This window comes from Armigeres subalbatus, chromosome 3 (genome assembly GCF_024139115.2).
Source record: "Armigeres subalbatus isolate Guangzhou_Male chromosome 3, GZ_Asu_2, whole genome shotgun sequence".
NCBI lineage: Eukaryota > Metazoa > Arthropoda > Insecta > Diptera > Culicidae > Armigeres > Armigeres subalbatus.
This window is the reverse complement of record NC_085141.1, coordinates 195,432,160-195,450,545: the sequence shown is the minus strand read 5'-3', so window position 1 is coordinate 195,450,545 and position 18,386 is coordinate 195,432,160. Positions and strand designations below refer to the sequence as shown.

The 18,386-nt window shown below is 40.5% G+C and overlaps 1 protein-coding gene across 2 annotated transcripts in view; it reads left to right on the top strand.

The window, feature by feature from the left end:
- Positions 1-18,386, top strand: part of LOC134224487 (calcineurin-binding protein cabin-1-like) — an 89,532-nt gene that overhangs the window by 55,549 nt on the left and 15,597 nt on the right. For both annotated transcript variants that reach the window (XM_062703846.1, XM_062703847.1), the window contains exons 6-12: positions 2,964-3,144; positions 10,647-10,803; positions 10,863-11,116; positions 11,175-11,340; positions 11,404-11,700; positions 17,258-17,408; positions 17,466-17,613. In XM_062703846.1, the coding sequence (XP_062559830.1) occupies positions 2,964-3,144; positions 10,647-10,803; positions 10,863-11,116; positions 11,175-11,340; positions 11,404-11,700; positions 17,258-17,408; positions 17,466-17,613 (1,354 nt within the window). The remainder of the gene's footprint in view (positions 1-2,963; positions 3,145-10,646; positions 10,804-10,862; positions 11,117-11,174; positions 11,341-11,403; positions 11,701-17,257; positions 17,409-17,465; positions 17,614-18,386) is intronic.

Here is an 18,386-nt window from a genome sequence, read left to right as displayed (position 1 = left end):
ACCAACGAGCTGGGAACCGGCTTCATAGTGCTGGGTAAGATGCGCCAACGCGTGATTGGGTGGCAGCCAATCAACGCAAGGATGTGCAAGCTGAGGATTAAAAGCCGTTTCTTCAACTATAGCATCATCAACATGCACTTCCCACACGAAGGGAGACCCGACGACGAGAAAGAAGCGTTCTACGCACAGCTGGAGCAGACATACGATGGATGCCTACTGCGGGACGTCAAAATCGTCATCGGTGACGCACAGGTAGGAAGGGAGGAAATGTACAGACCGGTCATCGGACCGGATAGTCTGCACACCGTATCGAATGACAACGGCCAACGATTCATAAACTTCGCAGCCTCCCGCGAAATGGTAGTCCGAAGCACCTTCTTTCCCCGCAAAAATATCCACAAGGCCACATGGGAATCACCTAACCATGAAACGGAAAACCAAATTGATCACGTTCTAATCGACGGTAAATTCTTCTCTGACATCACGAACGTCCGCACTTACCGCAGTGCGAATATTGAATCCGACCACTACCTCGTTGCAGTATGCCTGCGTTCAAAACTCTCGACGGTGTACCACACGCGTCGAAGTCGGACGCCGCGGATTAACATTGGGCGGCTACAAGACGGTAGACTAGCCCAAAATTAGGCGCAGCAGCTGGAAGTGGCACTCCCAACGGAAGAGCAGCTAGGCGCAGCATCTCTTGAAGATGGCTGGAGAGATATTCGATCCGCCATTGGTAGCACCGCAACCGCTGCACTTGGCACGGTGCCCCCGGATCAGAGAAAAGTCTGGTATGACGGCGAATGTGAGCAGTTAGTAGAAGAGAAGAATGGGCATGGGCGAGATTGCTGCAACACCGCACGAGGGCGAACGAGGCACGATATAAACGGGCGCGGAACAGACAAAACTCGATTTTCCGGAGGAAAAAGCTTCAGGAGGAAGATCGAGACCGTGAAGAGATGGAGCAACTGTACCGCGCTAATAACACACGAAAGTTCTATGAGAAGTTGAACCGTTCACGTAAGGGCCATGTGCCACAGCCTGATATGTGTAAGGACATAAACGGGAACCTTCTTACGAACGAGCGTGAGGTAATCCAAAGGTGGCGGCAGCACTATGAAGAGCACCTGAATGGCGATGTGGCAGTCGAAGATGGCGGAATGGTGATGGACCTGGGGGAACGCGCGCAGGACATAATTCTACCGGCTCCGCATCTCCAGGAAATCCAGGAGGAGATTGGCCGGGTGAAGAACAACAAAGCCCCTAGGGTTAACCAACTACCAGGAGAGCTATTTAAACACGGTGGTGAGGCACTGACTAGAGCGCTGCACTGGGTCATTATCGAGATTTGGGAGGAGGAGTTTTTCCCACAGGAGTGGATGGAAGGTGTCGTGTGTCCCATCTACAAAAAAGGGCGATAAGCTGGATTGTAGCAATCACCGCGCAATCACATTGCTGAACGCCGCCTACAAGGTACTCTCCCAAATATTAAACCGTCGACTAGCACCAATTGCAAGGGAGTTCGTGGGGCAGTACCAGGCGGGTTTCATGGGCGAACGCTCCACCACGGACCAGGTGTTCGCCATTCGCCAAGTACTGCAGAAATGCCGCGAATACAACGTGCCCACACATCATCTATTCATCGACTTCAAAGCCGTATATGATACAATCGGTCGGGACCAGCTATGGCAGCTAATGCACGAACACGGATTTCCAGATAAACTGACACGGTTGATCAAAGCGACGATGGATCGGGTGATGTGCGTAGTTCGAGTTTCAGGGGCATTCTCGAGTCCCTTCGAAACCCGCAGAGGGTTACGGCAAAGTGATGGTCTTTCGTGTCTGCTATTCAACATCGCTTTGGAAGGGGTAATACGAAGAACAGGGATTAACACGAGTGGTACAATTTTCAATAAGTCCGTCCAGCTGCCGACGACATAGATATTATGGCACGTAACTTTGAGAAGATGGAGGAAGTCTACATCAGACTGAAGAGGGAAGCCAAGCGGATCGGACTAGTCATCAACACGTCGAAGACGAAGTACATGATAGAAAGAGGTTCAAGAGAAGACAATGTTAGCCACCCACCGGTTTGCATCGAGTTTGCGAGTTTACATCGGTGGTAACGAAATCGAGGTGGTAGAAGAATTTGTGTACTTGGGCTCACTGGTGACTGCCGAAAATGATACCAGCAGAGATATTCGGAGACGCATAATAGTGGCAGGAAATCGTACATACTTTGGACTCCGCAAGACGCTCCGATCGAATAGAGTTCGCCGCCGTACCAAACTGACAATCTACAAAACGCTCATTAGACCGGTAGTCCTCTACGGACACGAAACCTGGACGATGCTCGTGGAGGACCAACGCGCACTTGGAGTTTTCGAAAGGAAAGTGCTGCGTACTATCTATGGTGGGGTGCAGATGGCGGACGGTACGTGGAGGAGGCGAATGAACCACGAGTTGCATCAGCTGTTGGGAGAACCATTCATCGTTAACACGCGAAAATCGGACGACTGCGGTGGGCCGGCACGTAGCCAGAATGTCGGACAGTAACCCGGTGAAAATGGTTCTCGACAACGATTCGACGGGCACAAGAAGGCGAGGTGCGCAGCGGGCAAGGTGGATCGATCAGGTGGAAGATGACTTGCGGACCCTCCGTAGACTGCGTGGTTGGCGACGTGTAGCCATGGACCGAGCCGAATGGAGAAGACTCTTATATACCGCACAGGCCACTTCGGCCTTAGTCTGAATAAATAACAATAATACATTCTTAAGATTGGTTTTCTGGAGAATGGAATTCTGGAGTATGGATTTCTGTATTTGATGTATTCGGTGTTGATCTTAATTTAGAATTAAATAAAAACACATTAGCATAGATTAAAAAAATATTTATTTTAAACTTTTTACACTTAAATGGTTAAAATTGTTTTTTGCCTTTCTCGTATATTTTTATGTTTCAGATTTGGTAAATGACATTGAATCTAAAAGTCGTCGTAGAGGCAGTGAACTGAAAATTTTGGAGCAGTGGGGCTGGCACAAGAATCGACGTTCTACCAAAAAGAAAAGCATGCACGATAGCCCGGACTTTGTGGAATCAACAGCTGATGGATTTCTCAAACGTGCTTTGGGACAATATTTTACGTAAGTGTATTACATGCCGGGAAAACTATGATTTCGAAGGATAATTCTAAAAATAACTGTGTCCCCTAAAATTTATGAAAACAATTGCACAAGATTTTCAAAACAATCTAAAGTTATGTATTCAGGAAATTGGGAGCTACTGAATCCTGAAGAATTTGCTGTGTTCAAGTTAAAGGTGAAACGAATATACATATTTTGGCGGGATCATTACGAAAGGCCAAATCACAAAACGCCGAACCACAGAAGGTCGAATCGCAAAAGGCCGAATTATACAAAATGCCGAATAATACAAAAGTTTCAATCTTCCAACCAACATATTATGCTGTCCCATAAAGAAAAACTTGTTCAGCAGCGATCTAATCAATCTTATTCGATTAGGTATTTATAGTAAGTACAACGCCGACGTTCAATCTTTCAATGTAAAGAAGTTGTATGACGGTGTTTACATACTCAATTTGAATCCTTTTAGGTATATTGCATAATAAATAAATTTTTATTGCAGTAATAAAAGGGTGGATATAACTGAACACTGTACTGCCGTTATACGCAAAACTGTTCCATGTATATAAGAAATCCCAGCGAAAATGGAACAAATATGCGTAATATTAAGCTTACACTTTACAGTTGTATTGAGTAATCAAAAATGTTTCTTCCTTTGCTGATATAGTAATCTCATCATTATCATCATCAGCTTAAATTAAAAAGGTTAATTCTAAAATCTCATGCACGGGCCTGAGTTTAATTTCACCATGCAGAAAATAAATCCAAGAGTCCGAGAGTCTATTTCCTCTATGTCCTCTTCTTATTGGCATTACACCTCCCGCTGGGACATTGCCGCCTCGCAGTGTTCATTAGGCACTTCCACAGTTGTTAACTGCGAGGTTTCAAAGCCGAGTTACCATTTTTGCATTCGTATTTTTACCGTTTACGTTAACAAAACGAAATAGAAATATAGTAACTACCCAGCATGGTATTGCGCTACTACCCAGAATACTCCCTTGTCAAATCTTCCCATCCCTATTCACTTCCTACTGCATAAAAGCACCGAGGGCAAGGCCACATCCGGGCGAAAAGCAGGAAAAAAAAACGAAAGAGATAAACTAGGGAGGAGAGAGTTCGGAGCGAAGAATAGAGGGAAGTTGTAGATTAAACAAAGCAAGACGTGTCAAAGGTAGAAGCGACGAAAGACAGCCTAACGACGTGGTAGCCCATTGTTGACGGGAGACTTAATTCCGGTCATCATAGTGACGAATACCGACACACCCAGTAGCTCGTTTCAGCCCTAGAAGTGCAGATCGGGCGCCCGATCAAGCCGTTTCAGTGCGTTTCGGCAATTCGACCGTCAGTTCAAGCTCCAGCAGGACAATCGCAGTGGTACATTCCGGCCCAACGGGGTAGAACTATTTCCTCTGGGCACTCCGGTCGCCCGATCATGCCGTAGCCGTGCGTTCCGGTCCGTCGACAGCCCTGGGATCCGGCCAAGGCATTTTGGCTACCAGGTTGCCCGTTCGACCCGTTCGCAGTACTGCAAGACCCATACCCCGTCCAATCAAGCATCGGCCATACACTTCGGCCGCCCGTTGGACCGTAGTTGGCACCTGAAGAACCGTTTCCCGAGCTCCTCCTTCACTGGCACTTCTACCAGCGACAACGTTTGCCCCAGAACCGAAGGTATGTCGTGCACAATTACCACCTCGCATGTGAGAGATGGGCCCCAACTCACCGATCTGCCGCAACAATCCTTATTTTAAAAGTAACCCCAAAACTTCCTACTCAACAAGAAAAAAAACAATAAATCTCCAAGTAAAATGTATCAATTCCTCTTTTCTTTCTACGAGTACATGCATGTCCATTGGGTTCCTTAATTTGTATTTGGTCCGCATCGATTTACCAGTGAGTTACCTAAGCAGGAAGGAGTCGACCCTGAGAAGTTGGCTGAGCTAGTTTGGGGGGCTAGGACGTCCACTTTACAGACGTGTGGACGTCGGAGAGTGACAGTATATCATGACTCATCAATTTCCAACACGAAAATTTCCTAGACCGGATCGGGAATTGAACCCAGCCACCTCCAGCATGATCTTGTTTTGTAGCCGTGCATCTTACCGCTCGATTAAGGAAGTCCTCTCATCCTCTATGTACGAAATGTGTAATTTGTACGTTAATCGAGAGTCGAGAATTACTTCCAGATCGTTCACCTGCGTCCTGCGTTCGGTGATGGTGCCTAGAAGCGCATAGTCAAAGTTAATCAAGCCTTTCTTCCGTGAGAAGGTTATTGTCGAACATTTTGCTGGGCTCGGTTGATAATGCACCAATTTAAGAATGATAAGAGCTGATTTTGCAGGAGGTGGCAAACTTCGGATTAATTTATCTGGAAAAAGATCTTAAGATCGTCCGCGTACAAAAGTCGTGGACATTTTGGAGCAGCGGTTCTCAACCTTTTTCTTGAGAGGTACCCCTTCGAGCTTTTACATTCTTTGGTGTACCCTCCATTTTTTTCGCTGTAGGTAAATGAAAATAAGCATAAGTTTGAAAAACGTACCTAAAAACTAACAGGATTTATGGCACTCCAAAAAGTTGTCTGAAATTTTCGCTTTTCCGTGAAGCTTTCCAATTCGAATTAAGGACATTCATCACAGAATCCAAAACGAAATTCACTCGCGTTTTCAAGGGCACACCACTCAATATGGAGCCAACGGACAATTTTTGTTTCTATTATTTCTAGAAACTTTTTTCAAATAGGCGTACATGATTCTAAGCTTGGTTTTTGGAACGGCGACTGTGCTCATTAATTAAACTGTTTTGGTGAACTTATGTGCCTAACAGAAGGAATAGATTCCGATCTATCTGATAGTACCGTTAGCTGAACGAAATATGCTGAATTGAGAGAGTATTAGCCATTTCAAATTTCAAGGTCAAACGCAGTTACGCCTATTTGAAAAAGTTCCTAGATTTCAGCTTTAATGCGTCGCAGCATGCGTGGAATAATTAAAATGACAGTTGTGCGATGCTTTCAGTGGTGTGCCTTTGAAAACGCGAGTGAATTTTGTTTTGGATTCCGAGATGCTTGTCCTTAAGTTTATACATACTTTCAGGGATTGTGGAAGCTTCTGAGATTCTTAAAGGAGACCTCCGAGCCTCTTTCAAATAGATTTCCCAGCCACTTGAAAGTAGGCCTTTGAAAAGCCCCTTAGAAGGAGGCTTCTGAGCCTCTTCACAGTGTCTTCTGGCTTGTGAGTCTCTTGAAAGAAGGCTTGCGAGCCTCTCAAAAAGAGGTTCGGAGCCTCTTGAAAGGACGCTTTCGAGTCGCTTGAAAGGACGCTTCCGAGTCTCTTGAAAGGAGACATCTGAAACTCTTGAAAGAAGGCTTCGGAGCCTCTTAAAAGGAGTCTTCCGAAACTTTCGAAAGGAAGTTTACCAGCTGCTTGAAAGGAGGCTTCCAAGCCTCTTGCAACGAAGCTGTTTAGATTTTTGGAAAAAGCCATCATGCACCTCAAATGGAAGCGTCCGAGCCTTTAGGTTCTAAATTTAAATCACTCTACCTTTTGTTCCACAGTCCTTCAAACACTGTGTTGGTTGTAGTGGCAAAATTCAATAGGTATTGATTTACTGATCTTACTTATGAATCCTGTACACCTCCGGTGGTGCAAATGGCCGACTTGACAGATCTCCATCCTGAGCGTTGCCCAGCTATCGCTTTAACCTGTTGCCAGGTTAGATTTCGGTCGACTTCTTTTATTGCTTTATTGAGGCTTCGCCGCCAAGAGCCTCTGGGTCTTCCTGTGCTGTGATGTTCCGCTGGTTTCCAGTCTAATGCTTGTTTACAGATTTCGTTTCCGCCCCTACGTAGAGTGTGGCCGACCCAGCCCCACTTTCGATCCCGAATTTCTGTTGCTATCGGCCTCTGGTGACAACGACGATGAAGCTCGTTGTTTGAGATCCAGTTGTGAGGCCACCAGGCCCGAATTATATACCGCAGGCATCTATTGAAGGACACCTGCAGCCGTTGTGTGTTCTCAACTGATACACACCATGTTTCGCTAGCGTATAACAGCACAGATTTCACGTTAGAGTTGAAAATTCGTATTTTGGTGCGTTCTTTTGGATTTAGACCATTTCTAAGTTTTCATTCAAGCAACGTATTTTCTGTGGCAACACTCGGTAGTGTCAGACACCTCGCTGTAGATGGAAGATGCGCAGTGTAATCGTACTGGGACCATAAACTCACGAGTCACAACGAAAACACAATAGTAGAGTTCCCTATACTCCATCGCAGGTTACTGACTGATACTTCTACCAGCAGTTATAGCTCCCCCTATTCATCAACAACAGGATATAGGCCCAGGAATGGTTCCAGGTCTACAACTTAGTGTCAATAAACTAGTCCCAAAGATTCAAAGACCAAATAATTAAGTAACTAATCTTTGACGTAATCGCAGTACGTGATCCATGAATCGGTTGAATAAGTCGCGTAGCGCCGTGGGATCATGAATTGACTCCGTTAATCATGGGTAGCGTCGTACCGAATTTATCGGGGCAGATCAGCAAAATTCTAAGAAGAGCTTTAACCCAAAACATTCAGAAGCTGGTCAGCAGAAGTCTTGAAGGAACCAAAACATAAACATAGGGGACGAAGAGTGCAGGATGACTAGCTCGGTGTTAGGCGGGCCGAGAAGATTAACGAGAATCGCAAAATAAAATAAAATAGAAAAGCAAATATAAACTTTTTTTGATTTATTAAAACTATTATCACATCAATCAATGAATTTAATCAATTTAGATTTAAAATTAAAACTCCAAACATGTGCATCAACATGAATGTAGATTTTCAAAATATTTCAGGCTGTGTAGAGAAATGCTGAAATATGTATCGGATAGTGTGCGACTCATCGTTGTAGACGGAAGATAAGCAGGAACTATACACCAGTTAGATGTATCTGCTCTTTTGTCATATCAAGGCATATTGTTAGCTAGCGATATATTGTAGATACAGGTATACCTCGATTATATGGACTTTTTCGATGCAAAAAAGTCCATATAATCGAATTTTCCATATAATCGAAGCAAATTTTTTTTTCTCGAAATTTGTGTTACACGATGAAATAAGTCTTAAAAGTTGAAAGAAAATATCCATATATTGCCTTACAGTCTAATCCGCATGTTTGGGCTCATTTTATGATAACTCAGTAGATTATGATTTTCTATAAGAACGTAACCTTTTTTCCAGCCGCTTGTTTCTAAGAATACATTAGTAATGAAGACTTCGCCCAGCTCAATGTGAGCACACTAATATACTTATTCACGAATTCAACTACAGTGCCTTCCTGTTTCAGCAACAAAGCAAACACTGAGTGGTCGAGAAAGGTATATGTTAGATTCAAAAACTGGCTTTATATAGAAGGACTGACACTTGTCCTCTTTTGATTTGGTCGCAGCAAATTAAAACCGATGTAAAGTTTTGTCCTATTGTCTCCTTATAAAAATTGGCCGGATTGGACTATGGGCTCAGAAGATATGGGCAAAATGCATTTGTTTATGCAAAAATCGCGTAGAAAGAGTTTCACTTTTCTGACACTTAACTTTAAAAGATCTCCTTGCAACAAGTTGCGTTTGATTGATATTCTTAAAAAGAATTTAAATCAATGTAAATAAGGGGCTCTATCCACGTATCAGTGTCATTTTTACAAGATTCAATTGACATTTCCCGCCAAAAAATGTATCTCGTTTTATTGTCTCAGTCAATTCTTTGATCTATTTAAGTTCAACTTTTTCACAGAATTCATATTTTAGAACAAAAAAAAAATCGGAAAAGTGCCACACGTTTGAAGAATTGTAATTGGCCTTATTTTAATTCAAAATCGGGCGAATGTTAGGTCAAGCTGGGAAACCAGTACTATTCGCCAAAAAGTATGGCGTCAAAAGTATGGGTTCTTTGGGAAAGTTGTCCTCGAAAATTGAAGAATCGATTGAGCGGATAAAAATTGGACGGAAAGGTCAATTGCACAGTGCACCTACACCTGCTAAGTGAAATATTAAAGGATAAATTGTTATGGCTATTTTGGACTATGTTCGTATATCAAAGCAGGGCTGTATTTTGCACCGGGTTTTAAAATTCAAAACGACGCACAATGGCGGGCCCTCATAAAAATCCCGGACAAAACTTGAGATTGCATTCAAAATTTCACCACCGCGCGCTGTTGTATTTTGTACAACACTAAAGAAAAACACATCGCTCACATTACACGAGTGAGCGAGTTTGCATGAGCATTTCAGGATCACGCTTTACTGAACGGTTTAGCAGCAATTTATTTTAGAACTGCTAACAAGAACATTCTAAAGATATTCAATTTCTTTTCCTACCGTTGAGCGTCAGTATAATCCTTAAGCCTTGTGCTGAACAAATGTGAATTTGTTCATTCGACAACATTTATTTAAACATATTCGATATTCGACAACATTTATTTAAACATAAAGACTGCTCGAAGAGCTTTCAGTTTTTTACATTCAAATAATTATCAAGTTCGTCCAGAAGAAATAATGCCAGGTTTGAAAACCATTTGGAACTTTATGTATCACATATTGAAATAAACTCTTCCAGTTTCGTGGATATACCTAAGAAATCTGTCTCAGTGGGTCCGGTTTGCTAAATGTTAATGCATCATCCGTCCTTCTATACTTAATTCCATGCACCAATAGCAGAAAAAGGTTGGAAGCAATGACAATCTCATCTTATCACTTGCTCCGCATACTGTCAGTCTGACAATTCACTTCACGTTTTCGTATGGCAGAGATCACCAAAAATACGCATTATTTTTCACCACCTATTTGTAAGGACGTGGCCGTGGCTGTTGCAGATTAAAGAATTGTATATTTATTATTATATACAATGAAATTTTCCAACGCGAAAATGGTAAATCGATCAAGTCAATCGAACATATGACTCAGAGTGCATATCCATATATAACATCACAACATGCCTTACGGGCCTTTATTTGCCCCAATGTACCATAATAAATAAAGAATCAATGTAAAATATGACTTACAATATTCAACATCTTTTTAAAACCCCAAAACACAAAAAAAAATTGAGCTTAAAAAAATGTCCATATAATCGAGGTAAAAAGTCCATATAATCGAAGTCCATATAATCGAGGGTCCATATAATCGAGGGTCCATATAATCGAGGTAAACCTGTACTTGTTTAAATATAAGAGAGCTGCAGTTTCTGGCAGAACTATCAGTCAGTAGACCGCCATAGTGTAAAGAAAACTCTACTCTTGTGTTTTCTTTGTGAGAGAGTTCCCCTTGGCATTGGGCGTTCAATGCAAATAAAATTGTGAGCATACATACTATTAGTAAGCCTGAAGTAAAAATATTTTTTGGCCTCGGGTATCCCGGGAATTTGGGGATTTCAAAAATAATATACTGAATCAGGAAATCCCGGGATTTCTCGTCCGGGATGGAAACTCTAGTTATCTTATTATCTGATGTTTTTCTTTTTGTAGAGTATCATATGACAGCGATAAGTCTCCGTTCACAGAGCAGCCATATGAGCAGGGCACTGTACAGGCTAGTGTGAAAGGGGAGTCTGCATCTAATATTGCAAACAAATTCACGGAAGTTACGAAAGACGATTTCGATACCATGATAAGTGAAATTGGTGTAAGAAATTAATAATGTTTTTTTTTTATTACTACTTGTTATCATATCTCATTTTCCAGGACCGTGAACTCGATTTATATTTGCTAATTAACTTATACCTTCATCATATGTCATTGCACTGGGATAAAGAAATGCCCAGTGAGCTACGCTCTCTGTACATTCAGGTTTACGATATTTTGGCTAAGTTCGTTAATTACGAATCCTGGAATCAACTGGAAGATGAAGACCTCATTGTAATGTATCGAATTACTTTATTTTACATGGAATTGAGTCAAGATAGTACAGAAGAAGCGAGATCACCTGAAAATGAATGGTACGTAGTGGATATTCTACTTTTCTATTGAAATTTAATCTTTCTTATTTATATTTAGCAAAAATAAATCAATTTTCAAAAGTCTTTTGGGTGCTCTACAATTATATGTGTCTGTCCTGCCCGCTGAATACATCACCATCTATCACTCAAGACTCTTATGGCTAAATTATTCTGTATCGAAGTATGAAAATAATCTCCCTGTTGCATTGAACATGTTGTTGCTGGTATGATATGATCATAGATTCGCATTCGATATACGGTTGATAATAAATAGCTAACATTTTCAGATGAGTGCGGTCTTCGAAGATCATCCTTCCGTTGAGGTTCATTTGCCTAACCAGCAAGATAATAATTTGTTTAACCAAATGACAATCCAAAAAATGATCGTATCTCTCAGACGACAAATTTGTTTGAACAGTGTGCAGGATTTGTATGCTGCAGCCAGCTACGACGAAATAGTGAACATTTTGAAAGACAGTTTGACCAACTCATCGGATATCGTGTCTGACAATAAGCGGATTTTGAGTGTATCGACCCAAATTGAACTATTGCTGGAATGTTTGTGGCATCAGGAACTGTATCTGGTAAGTAGCTGCACTGAGAATTGCTTTGAGGATTCGATAGGTATGCCAGACATTCAGGCGGTATTGCCCTTCGAATCTTCTTAAAACGATAGCTAAAATATTTAAATTTTTATTAAAGTTTTATACGACATAGTAAACTATTGCTTATTACTCACATTTAGTTTTACCCTGTTTAGATTGTCCCACACCGTCTTTACTTAGTCGGGGATACAAGGTTTGCTCAAGAGCAATTATCTGTGAAATCATGATAGTTTTTCGAAATTTCAATTTTGTATTTCTTGATTTTCTTAAAGTTTCGCATATACATTTCTTTGTGAACAAAAAACATAATTTGCATCATTGGTTTGCCATTCTGTCTCTAGTCTAAGTTTTGACAAGGGCCAGGTACACCTTGAACACTTTCAAAAAAATATTACTTGAAAACGACTTGTCCGATCGTTTTGGTGTCTTCGACAATTATTTAGGTAATCATTGAGGCTGTGTGAAAAAAATATACACTATCAAAAAATTGTTCAATAATTGAGAATTAAACTTAAAAATCGATTTTCTCAAAAACCAAATTTTTAATTTTTTTTTATTTTTTGATATGTTGTAGCCAGAGTGTATGTAATTAAGAGTGGCGACACTGTCAGAATTGGAACAAAATTCATCTGTCATTCCCATACAAAATCGTGTTCCAAACGAGCAGGAGACCTGTCAAATGCGGCACATGTCGCCACTCTTAATTACATACACTCTGGTTGTAGCAATAGAGGTAATAAACTATAGAGGAAGAATGTCGCTGCCGTCACTGGCGAAACATCTTTTGCTGGCGAGGATATGGCACTAAATGTCAACGAAGGAAAAATCAGTACGTTTTGAGAGATAGGTACCCAACATGTTTGGGCACGATAACAAAGGGAACCGCAGCGACAATCGTCCTCTATAGTTTATTACCTCTATTATTATAGCAGATAAAATATGTACTTTTTGCACTATGGTCATAATGGAGATATGATTTACAAAAAGTTATATATTTTTCAAATGTTGGTTTATCAAAATGGTCGGATTTTGTTTTACGTTTTTATCGACTCGAATTTATGAAAGTACGCAAAATTTCCAATAGAAAAAGTTCATGGTATTTCTTTTAAGTGCTACCGTTTCTGTGATACAGCGGTTATAAAAGATAAAATAAACTGATTTTTTAAATTCTCATTCGTTTTCAAATGTTTTTCGAATCTATTCAACATAGAATAAAATTTTACGGAGTCATCGATATTTATTGACGATTGTTAGTAATGGAGCAGTGGTTGGTAATTTTGATGGTAGAAGGTTGTTGATAAAATACTTTACATAGACAAAAACAAATGATTTGTTTTTCGAAATACAACCTTAAAGTGAAATATCTTGGGAAAGAATCTTTGGGTCTACTACGAAAGGCCGAATCACATAAGACAGAATCACAAAAGACTGAATGATCTCGACAGAGTAACAAAATTGACCGGAGCGAGCGCGCACTCTCTCCGGTCTACTTTGTTGCTCTGCCGAGTTCATTCGGTCTTTTTTGATTCAAATACCTTATTAGAATATTCGCATTATTATGTGATTTGTTGTCAAAAGTCAGTTTCTCTTAAATTTGAAGAAAATGAAATACACTTATACGTGAGCTACAAAGCTTTCAGCTAAAAACATAATAATTGGAAAAGTCGATTTGTATAGCTTCTGATGTCACAACTAGATCGTGAGTAGTAGACTGGCCCAGCTTAGTATGGGGGAAAAAATGTTGTCGAATTCTACGGGGCACCCCCAGGATTGTGTCTTTTGGTGAGCAAATCAATCTCTGAAAATTTCAGCTCAATCGCTTGTTTTTGTTGCATAAGCTGGCGCATTTGATTTGAAGCTTGTATGGGGATTTCAAACAAAATATATAGGAACATACACCTCCGACACTCATTCGATCTGGAAATTGGTTCTGATCGATTGAGCTCAGAATTGCAAAAAGGGCTGTTGGTATGCTACAGAACAATTCCACAGAACATTGCACGATGATTAAATGAACTTTTATTGCACCATTCGTAGAATGTACATATTTCGTTCTGGAATATGTTGTGCTACCAATGGCGAATCGAATATCTCTCCAGCAATCTTCAAGACACGCTGCGCCTAGCTGATCTTCCGTTGGGAGTGCCACTTCCAGCTGCTGCGCGTATTATTGTGCTAGTCTACCGTCTTTTAGCCGCCCAATGTTAAGCCGCGGCGTTCGACTTCGACGCGTGTTGTACACCGTAGAGAGTTTTGACCGCAGGCATACTGCAACGAGGTAGTGGTCGGATTCAATATTCGCACTGCGGTAAGTGCGGACGTGGTCGATTTGGTTTTCCGTTTCTTGGTTAGGTGATCTCCATGTGGCCTTGTGGATATTTTTGCGGGGAAAGAAGGTGCTTCGGACTACTGTGCGTTCATCTCACCGATGACGATTTTGACGTCCCGCAGTGGGCATCCATCATATGTCTGCTCCACCTGTTTTCCCGTCGTCGTGTCTCCCTTCGTGTGGGTAGTCGTTAATGATGCTATAGTTGAAGAAACGGCCTTTAATCCTTAGCTTGCACATACTTGCGTTGATTGGCTGCCACCCAATCACGCGTTGGCGCATCTTACCCAGCACTATGAAGTCGGTTCCCAGCTCGTTGGTGGTGCCACAGCTTTGGTAGAAGGTAGCCGCTCGATGCCCGCTTTTCCACACTTTCTGTCCTGTCCAGCATATCTCCTGCAGCGCCACGACATCGAAGTTGCGGGGATGTAATTCATCGTAGATCATCCTGTCGCAACCTGCGAAACCTAGCGACTTGCAGTTCCACGTTCCAAGCTTCCAATCGTGATCCTTCATTCGTCGCCTAAGTCTTTGCCGATTATATCGAGTCGCATTATCTCTTATATTGTTCGTAATTATTGGTTTTCCAGGCGGCTTATTGGGCCTGCGCAAACCTCCTATCTCGTCGGAGGGCCGTCGTGTCAGGGCTGTTTAGCGTCCCACCTAACACCAGGACTTGGGCTTGTGCTCTTTGAGTGGCACACGTTCGCTTTGCTGGGGCCTACTTGCGGATACAAGCAGCCTTTTATAGGAATCTAACAGGTCCCACTGTCAAACCCCACCACATCCTAGGCAAGCCCCACAACTCGCAGATGGCCTGGGGAGGGATCGGTACGGCGGCCCGTCCTGGGCAAAAGCACTGGAGGTAACCAGTTACTCGCAGAAACTGGAGAGCACCTACCGCTTGATGTGTCTCAGAGTGATATCGGCCTACCGCACGGTATCGCACGACGCATTCTGCGTGATAGCGAGTATGTTGCCAGTCGGGCTGGTCATCCGGGAAGACGAGGAGTGTTTTGAGCTACGTGGCACCAGAGGAGCCCGCGAGCGTACCAGGGTGACTTCGGTTGCCAGATGGCAGCGCGAGTGGGATAACTAGATAAGATTTTAATATTTGATGCCGTAATAAAAATATTAAAATCTTAAGAAATGTCTCTTCCCCATGGAAACTCGATGTAGCTGAGAGTTTGGAAATCCACCGACAGGTACAAACAGCGCTGTTGAATAAGGATCAGGGAAATGGCAGCTCTTGGCTCTTCAAGTTTCTACCTAAGCAATAAAGTAATTTACTGTATAGGTTAATAAAGTAGGCAAATAAGATTAGATTAGGTACCTAGCGTAGTATAAATAGTGTAAGTTGCGATTGTTTTCTTTAAGTCGAGTCAAGTACAAGACACTGAAGACGACCACACAGTTGTGGTCGAAATACGTATCTGCAAAGATAACGAAAATTAACTGGTGGAATTAAATGGACAGTACTTAATTCGTCTTAGACGGTTGAATACATTCCACTAAAAGAGCTATATATATATATTTTTGTTATCGAAACCAATATCAAAATAAGTTATCGATTTGCTCTCATCGATAGCAGGAATAGTTTTCGATTTGATGTCACAGTAAGATTTTTCTGCTATACAATTTGTTATTTTTACCGTTAAAACGACCAAAAAGATATCAAATTAAGTAATCATATTCGGCGATTTCACAACATGAAAACAAGTTATTGATTTGCTCTAAAGCTTTGCTCGGGACGCCAGATCTCCTGATAGCGCCTTCGAATGCAATGTTGAACAATAAATTCGAAAATGCATCACCCTGCTTCAATCCATCTAAGGTCACAAACGAGGTTGACATCTTGTCTGCAATCCGAATACTTGATTTCGAGCCATCCAGCGTTGCACGACGAACAAATTGAATACAAATCCATATACTGCAACGAATGCCAAAAGGTTTAAAAATACACAAGGCTTTTCCTCTACTCTTAACTAAGGATAGTAATTTTTAAATTCTTTTCCTATATTTGTCTATCACCATCCTGATCAACCTTCAATATTCATAATAAGTCTTCCGCTAAATGATATACCAAAAAATAGTTAGGTTGAAGGATTCGGATTGGATTTTTTCTAAGTAAAGATTTTTTTCTCCACCATTTCATACCATGAAAATGGACAACCACTATTCCATTACTAGCATTTGTCAATAAATGTCAATGGATCAGTAAAATGTGATTCCAGGTTGAATGGCATCGAAAAACATTAAAACATGACTGAAAATTTTAAAAATCGGTATATTTTATTTTGTAACCGCTGTATCTCAAAAACAGTGGCACTTAGAAATAAAATTACAGTAAACCACTTCCATTGGAAATTTTGTGCACTTTCATAAAATCGACTCGATAAAAACGTAAAACAAATATTTTGGCTATTTTTGGAAAACCAACTTATTTGAAAAAAAATTTTTGTCCATGATTTCTCCATCATGACCCATAGTGCAAAAAAGTGCATATATTATCTACTACAACATATTCACATAGCCCCAATGATTACCTAAAATATTGCCGAAGACACCAAAACGATCGGACAAACCGTTTTCAAGTTATATTTTTTTGAATTTTAATTTGCATATGTTTAGGCCCTTGTCAAAGGTTAGGCTAGAGTCAAAATGGCAAACCAATGATGCAAATTATGTTTTTTTATCACAAAGAATGTATGAGCAAAATTTCAAGGAAATCAAAAATACAGAGATATATTGACCTTCGATTTGACAGAGTATTGCTCTCACTTATTTTCTTTAAAGGTAATTCATTGGCGAGCATAGATTTCGAATTTATACCAATTCATACTTCCGTGATTACTGCATAATAAAATTAGAACATTTGATCTTTTCGTGAGGACTCAATCTCAACTGATCAATCACGTTTATTCATTCCAACATCAAACCTGTTCTCTCAACATCATACGAAAACATCGCAAATATTATTCGTTAAACAACATCAATGCGTTATATCATTTAAACATATTCAAACACATAACCTTCTTTCCAACACTGACACTCCTAGCACGTTCCAGAGATAATTCTTTTGGAACACTTTGTAGTTTAGGTGAAAATAAAATGTCTGAACTTCCACATCAAAATATTCTTTATTAAGTGGTAAAGCCTGTAGGCTATTAGTCTTAAATAAAAATAATGAAAATTATTTATTTTCAGGACTGTATGATTTGGTCAGAGAAATCGTTGAAGTTTGCAGTCGATTTGTATGTTTCTTCGAACTCCTATCATCAAAGTAAATACGCAAAGCTAGCAAATTTCGTTTTGCTATATGTTCAATCATTAATCGAGAAAAGCGAAGACAACTTATGTAAGGCTTATTGCAACTATTGATTAATTCATTATGTAAACGCACAATCTATTTTAGTGTCTTTTGAAAACATTCCTCGAATGGTGCAAACTATTCACAAATTACTAACTCATCTGTTGGACACCCACCACGACAAACATTCATCTAACCAGTATTTGGTTGAGTGCTGGAGAGCTTGGATTGTTATACACTACATATTACAAAGGTAAGTATTAGTTAAAAAACCCAGATTAATCCACCTAGCGGCGATGATGCCTTTCCGGTGCATCGTAAAATTTACTGAAAAAATCACATAAGAAACGTCAAAAAAGCACTTTAGGGAAATAGATCGCATATTTTCTATCATTTTGCATGGTTTTGCATTAATTACTATGCATTCCAACCACCCTCGAATAAAATTTTTTTTCTCGATCTTGAATTTTTTTTTTTTTTCAAGCGCACCAATACAAAAATTCTTGAATTATTTAATACAATAACTTGAATACGGCTCCGTTATGCTCAAAACTTTTGAGCCCTTCAAATAAAATACTGTTGTAGATATGCTTTTGATTTTTGAAACATATTTGGATTAGAATAGTGTATGAAATCAAGGAACTGACGTCGTATTACCATATTAACCATAAAAATTATGTTCGTTGGTCAGATGGCCCTTCAAAAAATAATTTGGGAAAACATACATAACTTTTGATAGAGAAAACATACATCTGAGACTTTCGGAAAGAATGCACAATATAAGCTAAGCTTTCCATCGATGTATTATTATTCAAAATCGGTTATTGCAAACTTGGCGAAAAAATGGTTTTTAAAAAGAAAACCAAGATGGCGGCCAAATTCAATATGGCTGCTTGAAATTTTATTATTGCAAATTGAGGATACACTCTTCCTGTTTCCAACGATATGCTGATCTCTATGATCGGTTGAGAAATGTTGGAGTTATGACAGTTTTGGTGAGTCAAGAATTGACAAAAATCGAGGGGT